Source organism: Cynoglossus semilaevis, chromosome 18 (assembly GCF_000523025.1).
Source record: "Cynoglossus semilaevis isolate Cse_v1.0 chromosome 18, Cse_v1.0, whole genome shotgun sequence".
Taxonomy (NCBI): Eukaryota; Metazoa; Chordata; class Actinopteri; order Pleuronectiformes; family Cynoglossidae; genus Cynoglossus; species Cynoglossus semilaevis.
The window spans coordinates 3,233,617-3,250,945 of record NC_024324.1 but is presented as its reverse complement, the minus strand read 5'-3'; the positions used below and the strand labels follow the sequence as shown (position 1 = coordinate 3,250,945).

Sequence of the window (17,329 nt, the reverse complement as noted above, 5' to 3'; positions counted from 1 at the left end):
TAGGAGAGGTAGATATATTTTTTACCATATATATATATATATATATATAAAATGGGACAATAACCTTCAAACAAAAATAAACCAATCAAAATAAATAAGTGCCTTAAAATGTTTGGGTTTTTTTCCAACCCCATCTGAAACCAGACCATCTGTCTTAAAACTTTCTGACCCAGCCCATTACAGTCACAGTGAAAACTGCCCTGACACTGACAAAGCAGAGCCATATTTTCCACCACACTCCGTTGAATGAGTGCATCTGCAGCCGCGTTACCTTTTCATTTCATGGCCTTTCAGAAAGCAGGTCCTTCAGTTTCTGCCACGTGTCCATTTATCCACTGCTCCCCCGCTGCTCCTCTTCTACCTGCTCCCTATTACACTGCCCTTATGAGCATCTTCACGTCGTCGCCCTCCATCCTTGGTCAGTTATATATTTTCTCCGGCCTTTTCTCTCCATCTATTATCCCCTTACCACCATCTAATCCTTCAAACCCCATCGCCTGTTACTGTAGACGACCTTTGTCCTCTTTATCCACCACCGTCCTCTGCAGCTATTAAGATGGAAAAGGTGTTTTGTTGGAGGTGGTCTCTTCTGTTTTTCTCTTTGGTCTGTCAGTGGTACAACTCTACGTTTCAACATCATTATCTCATCTAAATATAACATGTAAATATAAACCTAAGATTTGACCACAACTCAGAAACAGTCAATCAATTTAGGTGATTATTGTTGGTCCAGTCAATAATATTCAAACTGTTAAACTGAAAAAAACAATATATATATATATACAGACAAACATATATTTATATATATATAATTTTTGATGTGAAACTCCACGGACTTTTCGTATACTACTTTAACTCACTGCCACCTGCTGGATTTTTGATGTGAAACTTCACATACTTTTCGTACACTACTTTAACTCACTGCCACCTGCTGGATGTATTTTCCAACCATGATGTTAACTTAGAGACTATGGGTTTTTATGCAGGACTCTAACGTGGCATATCTGGTGCTGCTGAGAGCAGAGAAAGCTGTGATGACAGTGATACAAGCAGATACTCCTAATGCAGCATATGTAAATGTGGAGGAGTGAGAGAGTGTGCGACAGCTGTGGTTTACGTGCATGACAGATTTACAGCCAGGATATGGACTGTTGACGGGGCGGCCACAATCTGACTAAGTGCTACACTTAGGTGATCTTGATGAGGCTGTTGAAATTAGAATGGCTTCCCATAAAGATGGTTTAAAAAAAAGAAAGAGAGGCAGCGACAGTAACATGGACGTGAAAGTGAACATCAAAAAGAACCCTAAAAAATCCATGATGGTTTCTGAATAGTGTCTCAGCAGCCAGGAGATCAAAGTAGTGAAAATTATTACTCTGTTCTAAGAGGTTTTACTACAACAGATACCGTTCTACAGCTACAGTATACAGGAATACCCCAAGAATACCCCCAAAAACAAACCACCAACATGCTATCATTTGAAAATTACCCCCTGGGTCAATAAAAAATAATATAACTCTCTATATAATAATATAATACTGTACTGAATAATATTGCAGTGACGCTGCCCCCTGTGGGCATTTTTCTCTTCTTACCTTATACTATGAAAATGATTAAGATTAATGTTTGTGAGTGGAAAATAGCTCCAGAAGGTGGCAGTAACTGAACAACTGTCTTCCCAGTGGGTGGAAGAGTGGTTAGTGCTCTGGCCTTACAACAAAAGGAAGACAGTTTGATCCCCAGTGAGAACTGATGGACTTTCATATGTAAGAAAATACCATACTACCATATATAAATAAACATATACATATACTTATGAACACATATATGTGAATATTAACAAGTCATTTTCATATCATTACTAAAAGGTAATTTTTACAAACCTCAGGTAGATGAATGTGGGTTTTTTTTCCTAGTATTTTTTCTACATATCGACATATCTCTGAATATTCAATATTTTGTGAATTTGTTAATGGATTCCAGACGACCTCAGGATCATCTCATCCGCTCTGGTAGCCTGACCCACATAAACCTTCTTTAATGTGCTGAGATAATTCTCATTGCAGGTGCAGCTCTTCCTCAGATGAAGTCATATGTGCAGTGAAAAGTCTTCAGGCTGCAGCTGGTCGTCGCGTCATGATTAATGCTTTTTGCACGATTTACATTGAGAAAATAATAGAATCATAAATTAAGGCTACATGACGCAACTTTCTTTTTAACCTTAACACCACTTTTTTAATGGGTCACTGACTTTACAGGGACAATAAAACCCATTTCGTACCCACCAGGCATCTGAACCTTTATGAACTTTTGAGAAGTTTTGAAAAACTCATAGAGATTTATATAGAAAAATGACTGCGTTGTGGGCCATAAACTGTGATGACAGCACAGACAGATGATGATGTAACAGTGGAACTCACCTTCTCATAGTACTTGACTTCATATTCTGTGCGGCTGCTGTTGGGGTAGGAGGGTTTTCTCCACACCAGAGTGATGCTCTTCTGCTCGATCTTCTCCGCTCGCAGCTCACTGATCAGAGACGGGGCTGCAGATGGAAAAGAAGTGGCAAAAAAAAAAAAAAAAAAAAAAGAACAGAAGCACAGCAAAAAGTGATGAACTTGGGGATTCTTGTCTTACAGAGCATTCAGTGAGTACAACGGCTTCAGGCATTTTCTCAAGGACCACAGGAAAACTGTGAAATATTTCATACACAGAGACTGACTGACTGACTGACTCAGCAGGGAGGAGGGAAACGAAAGACAAGAGTAATTGGTTGAAAACCAATGACTTTGAAAGTCATCTTCTGTAACATATCTATAAATCCAATCTGATTGGATCACCTGGTAGACCAATCAGATTTGCCTTAACCTGGTTTTACATTTGTGCAATCATTTTCACTGTGGAGATTTCCAGTCAATGTTGACGCAATAATCAGTTTTTGGTGAGCAACCTGTTTAATATTTGGGCAATATTTTTTTTACAATATTTCAACGTACTATGCAATATTCTGGATATATGTGTACATATTATGTAATTATGTGTGTGTAGTATAGAATATATGTTGGTATATATACACATATATGTATATATATATATATTTACATGCATATACATACACACACATGTATGTGCTGTATTTACATGATCAGAATTGATGTGATTTTGAGTCTAAATCCTCATAGATAGAGCAGCTGAAACCGTGTGGACTAAACTGAGGTCCATTCAGGAAACAGACCAGATGGTCTGGGTCTAATTCTACCATTTGTGTATCAACAGGACTAAATAAAAACCCGTCCCAAACCTTGAACTGTGACCCATTATTGATCAAACCTGCGTTACTCAGAGACCGAGCCATTTCTTTTTGCCGTTAGTTTTTCTACGTGAGGAATATTTTAGATCAACCTCTGAGGCAGAGAGAAAAATCCAATAAAAAGGAGACGTGAGAGACAGAACGTGGAACAGGAGCAGCTTTGGTGGGATAGAAGTAACGGATTATTTAGAGACAGATAGGTGTCAGGGAGCTTACACTCAAAGCCCTCACTGATAGATAAACTCTGTCTTCCTTTGTCCGAGTGCGGCAACGAGCGAAGTCCAGATGGGCGCGGTGGGACGGAGGGGGGATCGATACAGATATACTGACTGACAAGTCTGCATCGACACGGGACTAACAGATGGAGACGTCTCCTAATCTGAGCGCAGGACTCCATCTCTGGCTCGGTCCGCAGCAGCAGTGAAACTTATCCCTGACAGAGGAGTCCACCTCTTATTGATCTGCACGTGAAACACAAGATGAATTATCAGCGCGGCGCGTTTCCAAGTTTGATTCAGTCTGACTGCGGAGCTGCGTCTCTCAGCAGCACAGACAATATCATTAGCGGAGAGAAGAAAAGTGAACTCTCTCTCCCTCTGTCAGCGGTTGACAGGCGGCACATACGACCACCGCCACTCAGTGCCAACCACTTCTGTTCAGGTGCTAATTAGACCACATTAAACGGAGTTGCAAAATGGATTGTCAATCAAATGCCATGAGGAAAATTAGACACGCTGTCATTTGAATCCACTGGGGATTTTTTTCCTTTTTTTTTTTAAATTGTTTTTATAAAATCAGAAATACTGAAAAAAATATAATAAAAGAAAGACTTTGTTCTATTTGGTGAAAGAATTGTTTGAGGTCATTTTTGTACTTGACTCAACAATTTTTTTCCCTCTAAATTCAGAGACGTGTTTCTTCTTATTTCCTCTCTGGAACCCATACCAATTTCCTGTTGTTGTCCCCCCCCACCCCACCCCTCACCCCCCACATCAACCTTCTTTCTTTCTCGGGCTCTAAAACTTCCATGTCATTTCTTTTCTGACCTTTATCCATCGGGTCGTCTCCTTCGATGGAAACATCACCACTAATGAATATGTTCAGCCGTCTCCCTCTCTCTCTCTCTCTCTCCCTCTCACTCACACACACGTCGTCCTCTCAAACAGCGGGATAATACAGCAGTCATTTTTGGGCTGCAGATCAAAGATGCACTCAAACCCGTCTCCATCTCTGCTTCTTTCTGCTCGTCTCTGTCTGACTGTTTATTTCATGTCTGTGAAAACACTAGTATTTATCCATTATTCATGGGAACTTCACTGACGGCGTGGACGGCACAGAGAAGATGAGTGTGGGGCTGTCTCCCTGTGTTTCTCACGTTACGGGGACCGATGCCGAGGTGACAAGAACGGTTTGGATCAGACTGAAGAATGAAAATGTTAATAAAATATCAACTTTGGTATGTCCATAATTTAAGAAAAAAAATTAAATTAAGCTGAACATTTAGCTATTGCTTTAGCTAAAACACAATATCTTGGCCACAAATACATCAGTCGTAGCCTAACGGTGGGTAAAGAAGCGAATCCTTGCTAAAAGCTAGGAATACCTAAAGGTGAATAATCACTGTACTTGACTTACTTGACTATGAAACCAGGGATTTATTGTTCACTTCAAATATAGAAGAGTGTAAATAGGCATAGTAGAGCTACAAGATAGCTGTCACTTGTCCAAAATAGCTAAATGTTAGCCACGAGTCAGCACAGAAGTAAATAAAGAGAAACCTGGTTTTACATAAAGCTAAAACGGAAAATAAAGGCGACGACGGAGCCCAGATAAGGAGGTCGGTGTCCACGTGATTCAGTTGTGCAGACATCAAGTAGACGTTTAAATATAAACTGATGTGATTTCTCTTAAACACACACGAGTGTAAGGCAGCAAGTGGAGGAGAATGATGTGAGTCGGCCTCAGTTTATTAAAGGCTGAAACCAACGTGGAAAAATGCCCTAAATGGCTCCTTCACACACACACACACACACACACACACACACACACACACACACACACCTTCACTCTCATTCTCAGCTGCGTTGATGGCCCGGCGGACAATAAGCCTCTCCAAACCTGCGGCAGAAGCGGGTGGCAGATGTTTTCAAAGCCTCATCACGCGGCACAAATCACGGAGCAGACAGAGAGATAGATACTCATCACAAACACATACAGCCTGTGATAGGATCCAGTATGAACACTTTGGAGGGACACGTACCAATCACAGCTACAGATAATGGTCTATAAACTTCAAAGAGCGGCTATGATGAGGGTGGAAGAGAGGGAACAGGAACCAATCACATTCAACAAACAGGCTGTCGCTCTATCACAATGAATGAAAAAAAAATGGGGGGGAAGCGATATATATATATATATATATAGAAATATAATCAAGGATGTGTATTCTTCCTTCTTCAACTTCTTTCTTCAACTCTGCTTCACATCAATAGAATTGTTTTTGTTTTCTAGTAAAACCAACGTGGGCCAGGTTTGGCTAACACTTCAGTTAGAAATTGTTAGCCTTCCAGCTAAAACAATTAGCCCTGTTTCTGTATTTTAATGAGTTTACACCATTTCATCAAGTTATTGGTTCCCTACTATTCCCAGGGTTAAAACTGTGGAGCGGGGATTTATGAGTGACAGCAGAGGAGGAGGAACGTATCGTTCCCTCTGGTTGGACTGCCATCCCTGGAGCTGCTTCTTCTTCTTCTTTTTTTTTCTTCTTCTTGCCAACAGCTTCTTCCGGCGAAGACTCCAAACTCCCGGAGGAGGCCTGATCAGGCTGCGTGACTCTACGAAGTCATAATTTCCTGAGGAATGTGCCGGAGTCTTCGTTTGTAGCTTCACTGACTGCACATTTAGAAATGATTAACCTTTCAAAAATCCTCTCATCTGTCTTAGATCTTACTGTAATTAGAAATGTAATGAATTGGTCCTTTTAAATTACAGCTCGATCACACACAGTTACATCCAGGACAGTTGAATTAATAAGCCAATAAAAGGACAGGATATTGAGCAGGTCGTATCGTAAGACATCTTAAATTAAAATAAAAAAGTCTTCCTCAAGAGTTTGGTTAATCTAAATATTATGGAAGAATAAAATATAATATACTGTATATGACAAAAATATAAAAAATAATTTATCTTTAAGTGTTTTTTCTTAACATTTATTTTATTTACTTGCTAGAAACTTCATCACTGGGTCACTACCAGTTCTTCAGTTCTTCTAACCACACCAACTAATAATCTGGTATAATTATTTTTTGTCAAAAACACGTATAAATCTCTGTCTCCTGACTGGGTCCAACAGGTGACAGAACCTCCACCTCAGACTGATCTCATTATCTGACGGCACCGCGGGCCGGGTTTCAATCTGCTGCCATATCAGCCTGTCCTGGTGTTGGAGCACTATCTGGCAACCGAGCCTCCGAACAGCTGGACACCTCAGACTGAATACACACACACACACACACGAACACACACATGTATTTAGGAGGAGCAGCAGTAGGCGAGGAGAAGAAGAGGAAGGAAAAATATGATTTTTATCCAGGATCCAGTTTCAGAAGCGCGGTGAGCAGATGCAGCAGAATGATCTGTGGTTATTATCATTTAAATCAGAGCTGGAAAGGAATTCAGACGGAAGGGTTCTGGTCCAGATAGAATGGTGCTAAAAGTGTGGTCTGGGGGCCAAAGACAAGTACATGTTGATCATAGGTTTAAAATGTTGAGTTTGTAGAGGAATAAAAATGATTTTTGTCAACGAATCTTCTTTGGTTTTTTTACACAATAACAGTGAGATTTTAAAGGGTAAAAACTGCCTGTGTGTCAAAAACCGGACCAGAGTTTTGACCGAAGCTTTTTATTATGAGCTCGCAAATCTGTGAAACCTGGCGACTCCTGCTGACAGCACAGAGAGAGTTGACTTTCTAAACTGCTCTTGACAGCTGCAGCCTAACAGATTTTCAGCACTTTCTGGGCCTTAGCCTGAAGGCAGAGGCAAGGTCTGATCACAGCTCATCCAGCAAGGCAGACAGAGTGTGTTTAGAGTCTCTGACACACACACTCACACACACTCTCACACAGGTAAAAACACTGGCAGGGTCAGGTCTGCTGCAGGAGTTTGGCTGCGAGGGTGTGTGAAGCTGTGACTGAGCTGGCACACATGAAAGAGGAAGAAATGCACAAACACACAAACAAACCACAATATTCACTTGTTTTTCCTGACAGAGCTGCACACAGTCAGTGTGAATGGGGGAGTGGACCAGTGTGAAGTAGGTCAAATAAACACACAGGGACTGAGAGGAAGGGTTGTTGTTGTTTCTTGTATGAATTCAGAAAGTTCAGGACACGTAAGACTAATTTCTAAAAATAAAACTAGTCAACAAGAGGGTCAACAACAGTACTGTTACTGTGCTGTTGGAATCAGTTCCACCTGCATTCATATTTAAATAATGATGGTAAACAGAGAGTCTACTATTGTTGTCCAAGAACTTATTATTATTACATTCGGGAAGTTTGTATCAAAGTAGCTCCTCGTATTAAGTGAAATTGAAGTATCAGTTTCAAAAAGGTCGGCGACCCCTGATCCACTGTATGTCTACAACCAACGCACAGCACCACACAGTGGCCGTGGTCTGCAGATGCACACTCTCTCTGCCTGTGGTCCAATCACTGCAGTGTTGCTGAGCAGATCAGAGCTCACAGGTTCTTCCACAGAGTCCGTCAAAGACACGGCTGGTTCTGAAGCTTCGTGATTTCAACACGTTTTCTCTCTCCTCCCCAGAGACGTCTGACCAAAAGCGGGATGTTTATCGTGGACCGGCCTCGGAGACTTGTTTAATAAATACTCCGATTGTGCAGATGCCACATTGTTGTCCGTCTAAGCCACCTGCCGGCTCGTTCCTAAAGTCAACACCGACAATTCCCCCGGCAACAAGACGGCGGCGGCTGTAAATCCATACATTCAGGGAGTGAAGAGCTAAAAGTGCCTCTTCATAGACTCCAATTATGAGCCAAGAGGTGGGTAATTAAAATTTCCATCACTGGGTGACAAAGCATCTTAAGTGGCTGATCTACAGGCCTGAGAAGTAGCTTGATGACTCCATTCATTTGCTGCCTGCTGAAGCCTCACCTTCCCATCACTTCTAATTAAGAAGGCGAAGGAAATAAAAAGGAGAAGGAGCTGAGATGTCTCTGTGCAGAAAGGCTGAAGGAGGAGGAGGAGGAGGGCATGGAAAAAAAGGTTGATTGAAAACTAAACAACAAAGTTTTTCTGTACTTTGATTTGGTGAGTGACTCATTCAGAGCCAGCAGACGGGAGAGAGAGTGTGATCCTGGATCCATTCAGGCTGGAGTTGATCAAACAGAGGAGCTGGGAGTCAGAACGGATCAGAGTTCTGTGGAGAAGAAACGTCTTCAGGTTTCTGCTGTGAAGGTGGTTTTACCTTCATGAAGAACACAGATCTCCACCGTCTTTGACTCACAACGAAGGTTTTCACTAAGTTTTCTGGTCTTATCTTGTCACGGAGGAGCGACAGCCAATCACAACCATTCACACTAACATTCACACCTATTTCAGTGTGAACCATTGACCTGATCTTGTACCCCCCCCTCAGCACAGGTGGTTGAACATGAAAGTTCACACAGAAGGAGCAGAAACTGAAGAATAAAATGAATAACAACCATTGATTACATTGAGTCCATTATTTGTCCCGACAATAAGGACATTTACAGGGTGCAAATGACACCGGCTGCCACAGGAGGCGCCATTAGGCATATGTAGGTCCTCTGGAAATCGAACCCAGGACTCACTGCTTGCAAGGCATGCGTTCTAACTGCTACACTATGGAATCAGCAAACTGGTGATCCTATTGTAAGGCAGCAGCACTACCCGCTGCTCCACCGTATCACCCATATTTCGGTGCATTTACGTGAAACTAAACGACATTTTCAGGTCTTCATACTGAACTCTGAGCCGAATCTCTCCACACACAGCTGGAGTTTCACTGTCAAAGCAACCCTCTCTCACCCACGCTCTCTCTCTCTTTCTCTCTACTTTTGTCCTCCTCCATCCACACCTCCACCCACTCTCCTGTCACTTCACAGGAAACTTTGTTCAGAATGCTGCACCACTCACCTCTCACCCCTCTCTCCATTTCTATATTCATCCCTTTTCCCTCTTCCTCTCCTTGTACTCCCCCATGCTGCTCCACAGGGACCAGCCATCTAAAGCCCGGGCCAGTAATCCTCTCAGGATATTGAAATGCCAATCCCTCCTCCTTCTCCTCCTCCCTGTCCTGCTCCCTGACCTGCACATCAACCTCCTCTTCTCCTCCCATCTACTCCTGCATCCCTGCCTCAGCTGAAGGGCTTTGGAGTGACCACTGAGGGCCAGGACATCCAATCAAATTGTAGATTTTTCTATTAGCAGCCGTGGTTTTCTTTATGGAAGAACGCAGCGGCCAAATGTCAGCCCGGCGTCACGTCCTGGGCGTAAACAAATCAAGCATGAAGCTCAGACTGAGCAGCGAGTGTGGAGAAAGTGCACAAAGTGAACAAGTAGTCACAGACACACACTCACACACACACATTTACATCCCTAATCCACAGCTGGATAAGGAGTCCCGGGGGCTCCAGGCAAAACTGATCCCCCATTTACCCACCAATACTCCCCATCTCACGCGACCCAGTCATGTATCTGTCTCTCTTCTCTCTCTGCCCATTTATCCTACCATCCATCTATTCATCCATCCATCCATCCCAGCATCCTTTGCACACCATGGGAGCTTCCCCTCCTCCTCTTGGTGGCCTGGAAAGTCCTGATAAAGCCCCATTTGCCTGCAGGGAGGAGGGTAAAAATCCACATCTCCACATTCAAAGACTTCAATTTGGTTTTAATGGAAAGGTATCAATGTCCCCGGATTAACGCCGCGTCTCAGGTTCTTTGCATGTGTTTGCGGTCGGCGTTTGTGACCATAAAAAATACCATCTGACGACACCTTTCTCCTCCAAACTGGGCCCTGAAATCCTCGGTTTCTTTGGCCGCACCATGGCCCCCACCTGCTGCTAACAAGCTTAGCATGGCCCCAAAAAGGGAGGACGAGTACAGAGGAGAAAGGCAAGTCGATGTGAAGTAGTGGAGAAGTAAACTCCTCTGATGTTTGATTGAAATACTTATTTAACTAGTGGGCACTACAAATACTGTACTCCATCGGCCAATCAGATTGCAGAACAACAAGACTTTACAGAGACTTAGGGGAAGTACTGCATTTGTAAAGACTGAGCCTTCAGATAGTGGTTCCAAAAGTAGGGGGCACATCCCTCCAGGTGGTAAGGCGTCCATTTAATATAAATTTACATTTTTTTACAGTGGAAAATTTTCACCGACATTAAAAATATGATTTTATTCAGTTGAACACATGAAAGAGAAGTGCTGCAAAACAACTTTGGGAACCACCAGTCACATCTTTTCACTAGTAGTGGATCCAGAATTCAACCACCAACCCACTGTTACTTTGACTTTTTTGTTTTTCCGGCCTGATTATTTTTGGTTTTGGTTTTTTAGTGTCTAAATTACAGATGACTTTCCTGGAAACATGGGTTTATTTGGGGCAGTTCAACCTGGCACCACCAAGATGTACCTAATCAAGTGGCCATTAAGTGTGGTTGTTGTGCATGAAGGGACAGGAGAATGAGGGGAAAGAAATTACCGTCCAAGAATAGTGCAGCGGTGGAGGACGGGAAAGGATATGGTGTGGGAAATGAGAAGAGAATAAAAAAAAAATGAGGGAGAGAAAATGGGATGCAGAAAGACGGAGGAGGTTAAAAAAAGGCAGAATGTAATAAAGTGATGATGAGGTGAGTGTGTGTCTCTGTCTCTGTGTGAGTGTGTGTTCCAAATCCCTGCTGCAGTATTTATAAAGGTCAGTGAGTTTGATGGTGTGAAGCACACACACACACACACATACGTGTGGACACAGGGCTGAGGTCTGCAGGACCATTATCTAATTCTTTGGCTGACCTGGTTGCACGGGGGTTTTTTTTGGCCGCTGTTCTCGCATGAAGAGTCTAATTTATGCACTGAGGCAGCGATGAGTCTCACCTGTAATGACACGGCTGTAAAAATGAGGATTTTTACCCTTTTAAGAAAATAGGAACCACCCAGTGTGCTGCATAATGATCGGGTTTGGGGCAGTGGACGACAAAGATTTAGCTGTTAGAGTTGCTGTAGGTCGCTAGCAAGGTCGGAAATTAGCAACGTCAGGGGGCAAATTGCACTTTAAATGTCTGACATTGTGTACGAGGCTCCGGCTGCTGAAATCACCGACTGCACGATCTCTAAAGTTAGCAAGACAAACAGCAAAATTAGCTTAAGGTCGGACAAATGTCTGCTTATAAACTGATGACTTTAAGCTAAAAGGTAGGAACACCTTTCTAAAAATGCAAAACATGCATAAAATAGACCCTATCAAAACACTAGACATTAGCATCAAATGCTAAAAGTAATTAAAGAAAGACAAAAAAGGCCATATATCATAACCAAACTAAATTTGACATTTAAATCAAATTAGCCAAAGAACTAAAAAACATTTACTTTTCACATGCATAAAATAGACCCTATCAAAACTTTAGTTATTACTAGTTTGTTAACATTTACCCAATGCCATACATTTTTCAGCTTTTTTGAAGCTATTAGCAGGTTTTGGCTAATAATTGTATTTTATCAACCTAAATAAAATGTTACTTTTAGCCCAACAACTATTTTTCTTGTTATCTTTTCATAAAAATATTGAGTGAAATGACGTGGCAGAGTCGGGGGCTGGAGCCCGAGGGAGCAGCCCTGTAACTGGACCCCGGGGTTTGAAGCCAGTACAGATCACACAGATCAGTCACAGGTCTGTTAACCAGGCGGAGCAGTGCACCAGGCCAATCTGGTTCACGTGAAGTTCAGGTCAGTGAGCTGCTGATTTCCTCCATGCTCTGCTGATCATGTGTGTGAAACCACAGGCCATTTTAACCAAAGCAGACACGCTTCAGAGGAACTCATTCACAGGCACGTTTCAAATACTACGAGGTTTTAAAAACATTTTTTAACCATTTTCCTGAGCAGAGCAGCTAACACCTGACACACCACATGTCACCGTAAATCCTCCCTGACACAGAGAGCCTTCTGAAGGCCCTGCAAACACACTCTTCCTCTCACCTCTCTCAGTCCAATCCGTTCGGATGACATGGTTAGAAGGAGGAAGTCGCACTCTAATACCCCATAATAACCACAAATCAACGCTCGGGCAACTGCTGACATGACAGGCAGCCGGGGTGAGGAGGAAGGGAGAGGCTGCGTGAACTGTGGAGGCAGAAATGTAATAACCACAGGTTTGTCCTTTTCCCAGATATTTTGTTCCTCACCCCGGGGCTGAGTTAAATCCCTGTTGGGCAGCTGGAGGTGACTGAGCTGCAGCGGCATCGTCAAGGTAACATCACCCGTGGTGTCAGTACACCGAGGCAGCGGCTGGTTAGTGTGATGCTTATGAACTCTGCAGAAAAAATCTTTTATCGGAGCTCCAGACAAGTTTTATTTGGGAGAAGTAGAAAAAAAAAAAGAGTTTACGCCAGTGAAACACCGTGAATAAGAACTAAACCAATATAAAACCAACCTCATCATTTTAAAGAGTTTCTTCGACTCCAGATGGAAGAAAGTAAACAAAGGTAAAACAATGATGCCTTCACGGTCCTAGAAAAACTTGGACTGCAGTGTACTAATAACAACAAACCATTATTCTCACTCTTTCAAAACACTTTTTTCCACACCTTTGTCCCACGTACAGCAGCTCACGTCTTTTGGTTATATTTTGTGGTCACCTTTGGCTATTCCAGGGCTAACTTTTAGTAACGATTAAGCTAAATCATTTTGTTTTTAATAGTAATTTGTGAACCTTTTTGGTTTCTTTGGTGTCACTGTTGGATATGATTCAATCAATAAAATTTTCCTTCAGGCTAACGTTTAGCATTTTGCTAACATATCAGTTTACTTGTGCAACAACAATCACTGAGTGATAAACCGACGATGGACAATGAAAACACTGAGACTCACCAGGGAGGCTGGAGGACACGTTGACCTGGGTGAAGAACCTCTTGTTGGGCAGCAGCTCCGACACCCCGTTGAGGGCTTCCACGGTGAAGGTGTAGTTGGTGTTTGGAAGAAGATTGACCACCGTCACCGTCCTCTCCGTCAGGCCCACCTGCTGGGGCACGAAGCCAACGCTGGCACCGCACGGCTCGCACTCCCTCAACAGACACCGCTGGCAACCCACACTGTAGGTCAGATCCAGCCTGCCGCCCGTGTCTGATGGTGCCGTCCACTCCAGGATGAGAGCGGACTGCTTCAGGGTGTAGACCAGATCTCTGGGCGGTGACGGAGGCCCTGAGGGAAACAGGAGACAGAGGAAAAAAATGATTGGTTGGAATTTATTTTTGATTTTGTTTTTTTGTAATAACTAAAGAAATCATCAATGTGTCTTTCCTTTAATCAATTAATATTCATCTGTATGCAGTCATTGTTATTTTGCTATATTTACTGCTCAATATTTTATTTATAGTAAATATATTCAAGGTACAAATATTTTTTTTTCTGGACTGACTTTTAACCTTTACTAAGCCAAAATTGTAATAATCTTTTTGCTAATTATAGCTATTTTTTTACTTAGTTGAAATAAAAAGTCAATGTCTTGGTTCAGTCCCTGTCATATTTAAACCCTGGTGTCAGTGGAAGAGCAGCCACGTCTTGTACAAACAACAGAACATTGATCGGCTTACGTACACTGATCAATCATCACATTTTTTTTCTCTTCCATCTTCATGACCGGAGGATTTAGCTCTGAGGGTTTTACTCTGTGATCGCGGGGCCTCAGTTTGCACATCATGCTACGATAATCTGGTTTTATCCTGGATTTAGTGTTAGAAACAATTGCTTTTAATGGGAACCACTTGACCTTAATGGCGGGGGGTTAAAAGGAGCTGCGGCGCTGAGACTGTGATCATGTACGTGGAATTATCCACGGTATTAAAGAACACTGGTACGCAGAGATAAAGTATGAGCTAAAAGTGGAGTCGGAACTACTTTATCTCCGTTTCCTAATAAATTAAAAATTCGTTGTCACCCTTCTGACTCACCGCTGTTTTACGAGCGCATGATTATGAATTACAAATTTGTCCATTATGGCCTGATGTCAACAGTGATCTTTGGAACAAAACGCTGCACTTAACATCCAAAAATAAAGGTGAGTTGCCATGGAGAAGGCTTTCAACTCTGCACCGACGTGAACAGGTTTGATGAGAGGATGAGGACAAACTGTGGTTTTTGACTCAGATCAAAGCAGAGCAGCACATGAACAGACACTAGAAAAGAGCAGAAGAAGAGGATTCTGGACAGTTTGAATTGTACTGAAATGTAAAAGTAAGGTTGAAAAGAAATTCTTAAATGTAACCAAGAAATCACTAAAATTTAATAGAAAATTTAAAATATCTGTGGTTGTTTTTGTGTTGCCTGGACTGGATTAGAAAATAAGACAAAGAAGGTCATAATTTTAGAGAAACAATACAAGCCTTAGTTAGCCAAGAGATAGCTAAATGTTAGCAAGAATACCCCCGAAAAGGAGCCATTTCTCTAGGATTCTAATCTTAATTTATTCAGAGTCTGGACTTGGTCTGGACCTGTCCTCGGTTTAGTCCATTAAAAAGTCTAAATAAATTCAAGACAAAAACCTGAATGTGCTGAGCAATGATGACGTGAAGTTCTGCAGAACTGTGAGGGCAGTAAATGCACCATCAGCTGGTGCAGCTGCATATTCTGTGACCACACACACACACACACACACATACGCAGAGACAGTTACATAAGAGCACCGATGCACTAACATTAGAAGTGGACCCAGCTGTTTTTCCTGATTCAAGTCTTTGTCAGTTTTCTAACCCTCACATCCATTTGACTTAAGATGTTTTTTCTTGAAAAGGAGGGAAAAAAAATCAATCAAAAATAAAACTCTGACTCACGACTGAATCGATTTGGAGGAGAGGTTCTAAAAGGATGGGTCGCTAATAGAAATCATCACATTCTGGAAGTGAATTCAATGTAATTTTACTTCCTCTAACTGTGTCTACTCAGGTGTTTTAGGTCCTGTCAGGTCGTACAGGACAATCTCTGCGTGGTACAATGACAATACAGACCATAAAATAAATAAATAAATAATATACAGCTCTGTGCAAAAAGTTTTAGGCATGTACATATATTAATTTTATATTTTAAAAAAATTTAAGAACTGGTTGGAAGGTTGAGTTAGGATTGTTCATCGGCATCTGAACGAAGACGCTCTTGGTCCGCAACCCTTATGTTTAGCCTTCGGTTGATTATGTTGTTAAGGATGACTGTCTGGGTCTGTATCTTCGTCTTATTTAAATATTAAAAAACCAGAAGCTGCATAGATGAGTTGATGGCACTTCAAAAGTTTACACAATTTCAACTTTAAATTTAGTGAATAACTTCAGGCTAACTTTTAGTTTCTTGTCACTTTGTTAAAGCACATTTCAAACTACATGTGGGCTAATCCAGGCTACTTAAATATGAGATGTAGTCCTGTAATGGGTTTTCAAAGTTTTTTTTATAACATTAATGATTAAGTATTCAAATTATTATTTTTTTTTATAACATTAATGATTAACTATTCAAATTATTATTAGAGTTATTCCTCCAGCCTCCGTCACATTAAAGGCGTGGCTGTTGAGAGAGTTTCCACTCCTTCTCCACTGCTCGGTGTAAATTCTCCTCTCACTGCTCTCACAAATTCTTTACTTTTCCTCTTCACAGCCACCGGGGAAATATTTAACAGTGTGCCATAAAGGAAATTTCTAGTAAATGGCTGCCATTAGCTATGCTAATGAGTCATGTCAGGAACTATGAGGCTCATTTAAAATCACGTGGCGGCAGCTTTTTCACCTGAAAGGATCCTTTAAAACAACAGGCTCTTTATTTCCCAGAGAGAACGGCAGCTGTTTTAACTAAAACACTCACGGCGGTGGATTATTCTCATTTCCACCTTTAATGGAGGAGGGAAAAGAATAAAACTACACGCTGCTATTATTCTGAAGGGGGGGAAATGGAGAGTCCACATCAGAGCTGGGTCAGCCGCTCCAAACTGTTTCTCTCTTGACTTCTAAATGACCAGATTCATTACATTTCCTCTCTTTTAATCCATCTGCACACACACACACACACTCACACACAAACACGTACACTGAGGATTAGCCCAATCTGGGCATGATCATAATTACTCCATCAATACTCTAATTAATGTGGTCGTTAAGCTGCTGTAATGTTATCACACAGGGATCACAGATCAACACAGGAATTAAACCCTTTCACTTTCTCTTACTGCAAAACGGCAACGCTCAAAATCTGGCTCGGGGGCCACACTGTGACACGTGCACAGACTTTATGTGGCCCACAAATTATGTCGTTACGATTTTCTCCTCCAAGTTAACGTTTTAGCTATCACCTTTTTTTAATTTTTATCTTCTTTGTGCCTATATTTCAGCAAAGGTTTTGTCTTAATGTTCTAAAAAAATAAAATATTATAATTTGTGATAGATTAAATTATTTTAAATATGTGGATTTTGAGCTAACACATATACAATGTCCGTATATATGTGTATGAATATGTATAGATAGATTTACATATATATATATAAACATATTACAGCAAAGGGAGTCATAAAGAGCTCATGCTTTTCTTTGTCTCCTTCTTGACTCCCAGGTCATGGAGCCCATTATTCCTCTGTCTAATTGCTGGGCTACATCAACAGGCTGTTCTCCGTGCAGACATCAATAGATGAACTTCACTCTGTCATCGATTGATGGGCCTGGTTGACTACAGCGTCTTTACCAGAGAAAAGGTAAGGTGTTTGGGGAGGGTGTAGGGGTGT

General features: G+C 41.7%; 1 protein-coding gene across 1 annotated transcript in view; it reads right to left on the bottom strand.

The window, feature by feature from the left end:
- epha10 (EPH receptor A10) overlaps window positions 1–17,329 on the bottom strand; it is a 137,552-nt gene that overhangs the window by 21,665 nt on the left and 98,558 nt on the right. Inside the window, exons 6-7 of the mRNA XM_025065256.1 lie at window positions 13,446–13,775; window positions 2,421–2,545 (exon numbers count right to left, since the gene is read on the bottom strand). Coding sequence (XP_024921024.1) covers window positions 2,421–2,545; window positions 13,446–13,775 — 455 coding nt within the window. The remainder of the gene's footprint in view (window positions 1–2,420; window positions 2,546–13,445; window positions 13,776–17,329) is intronic.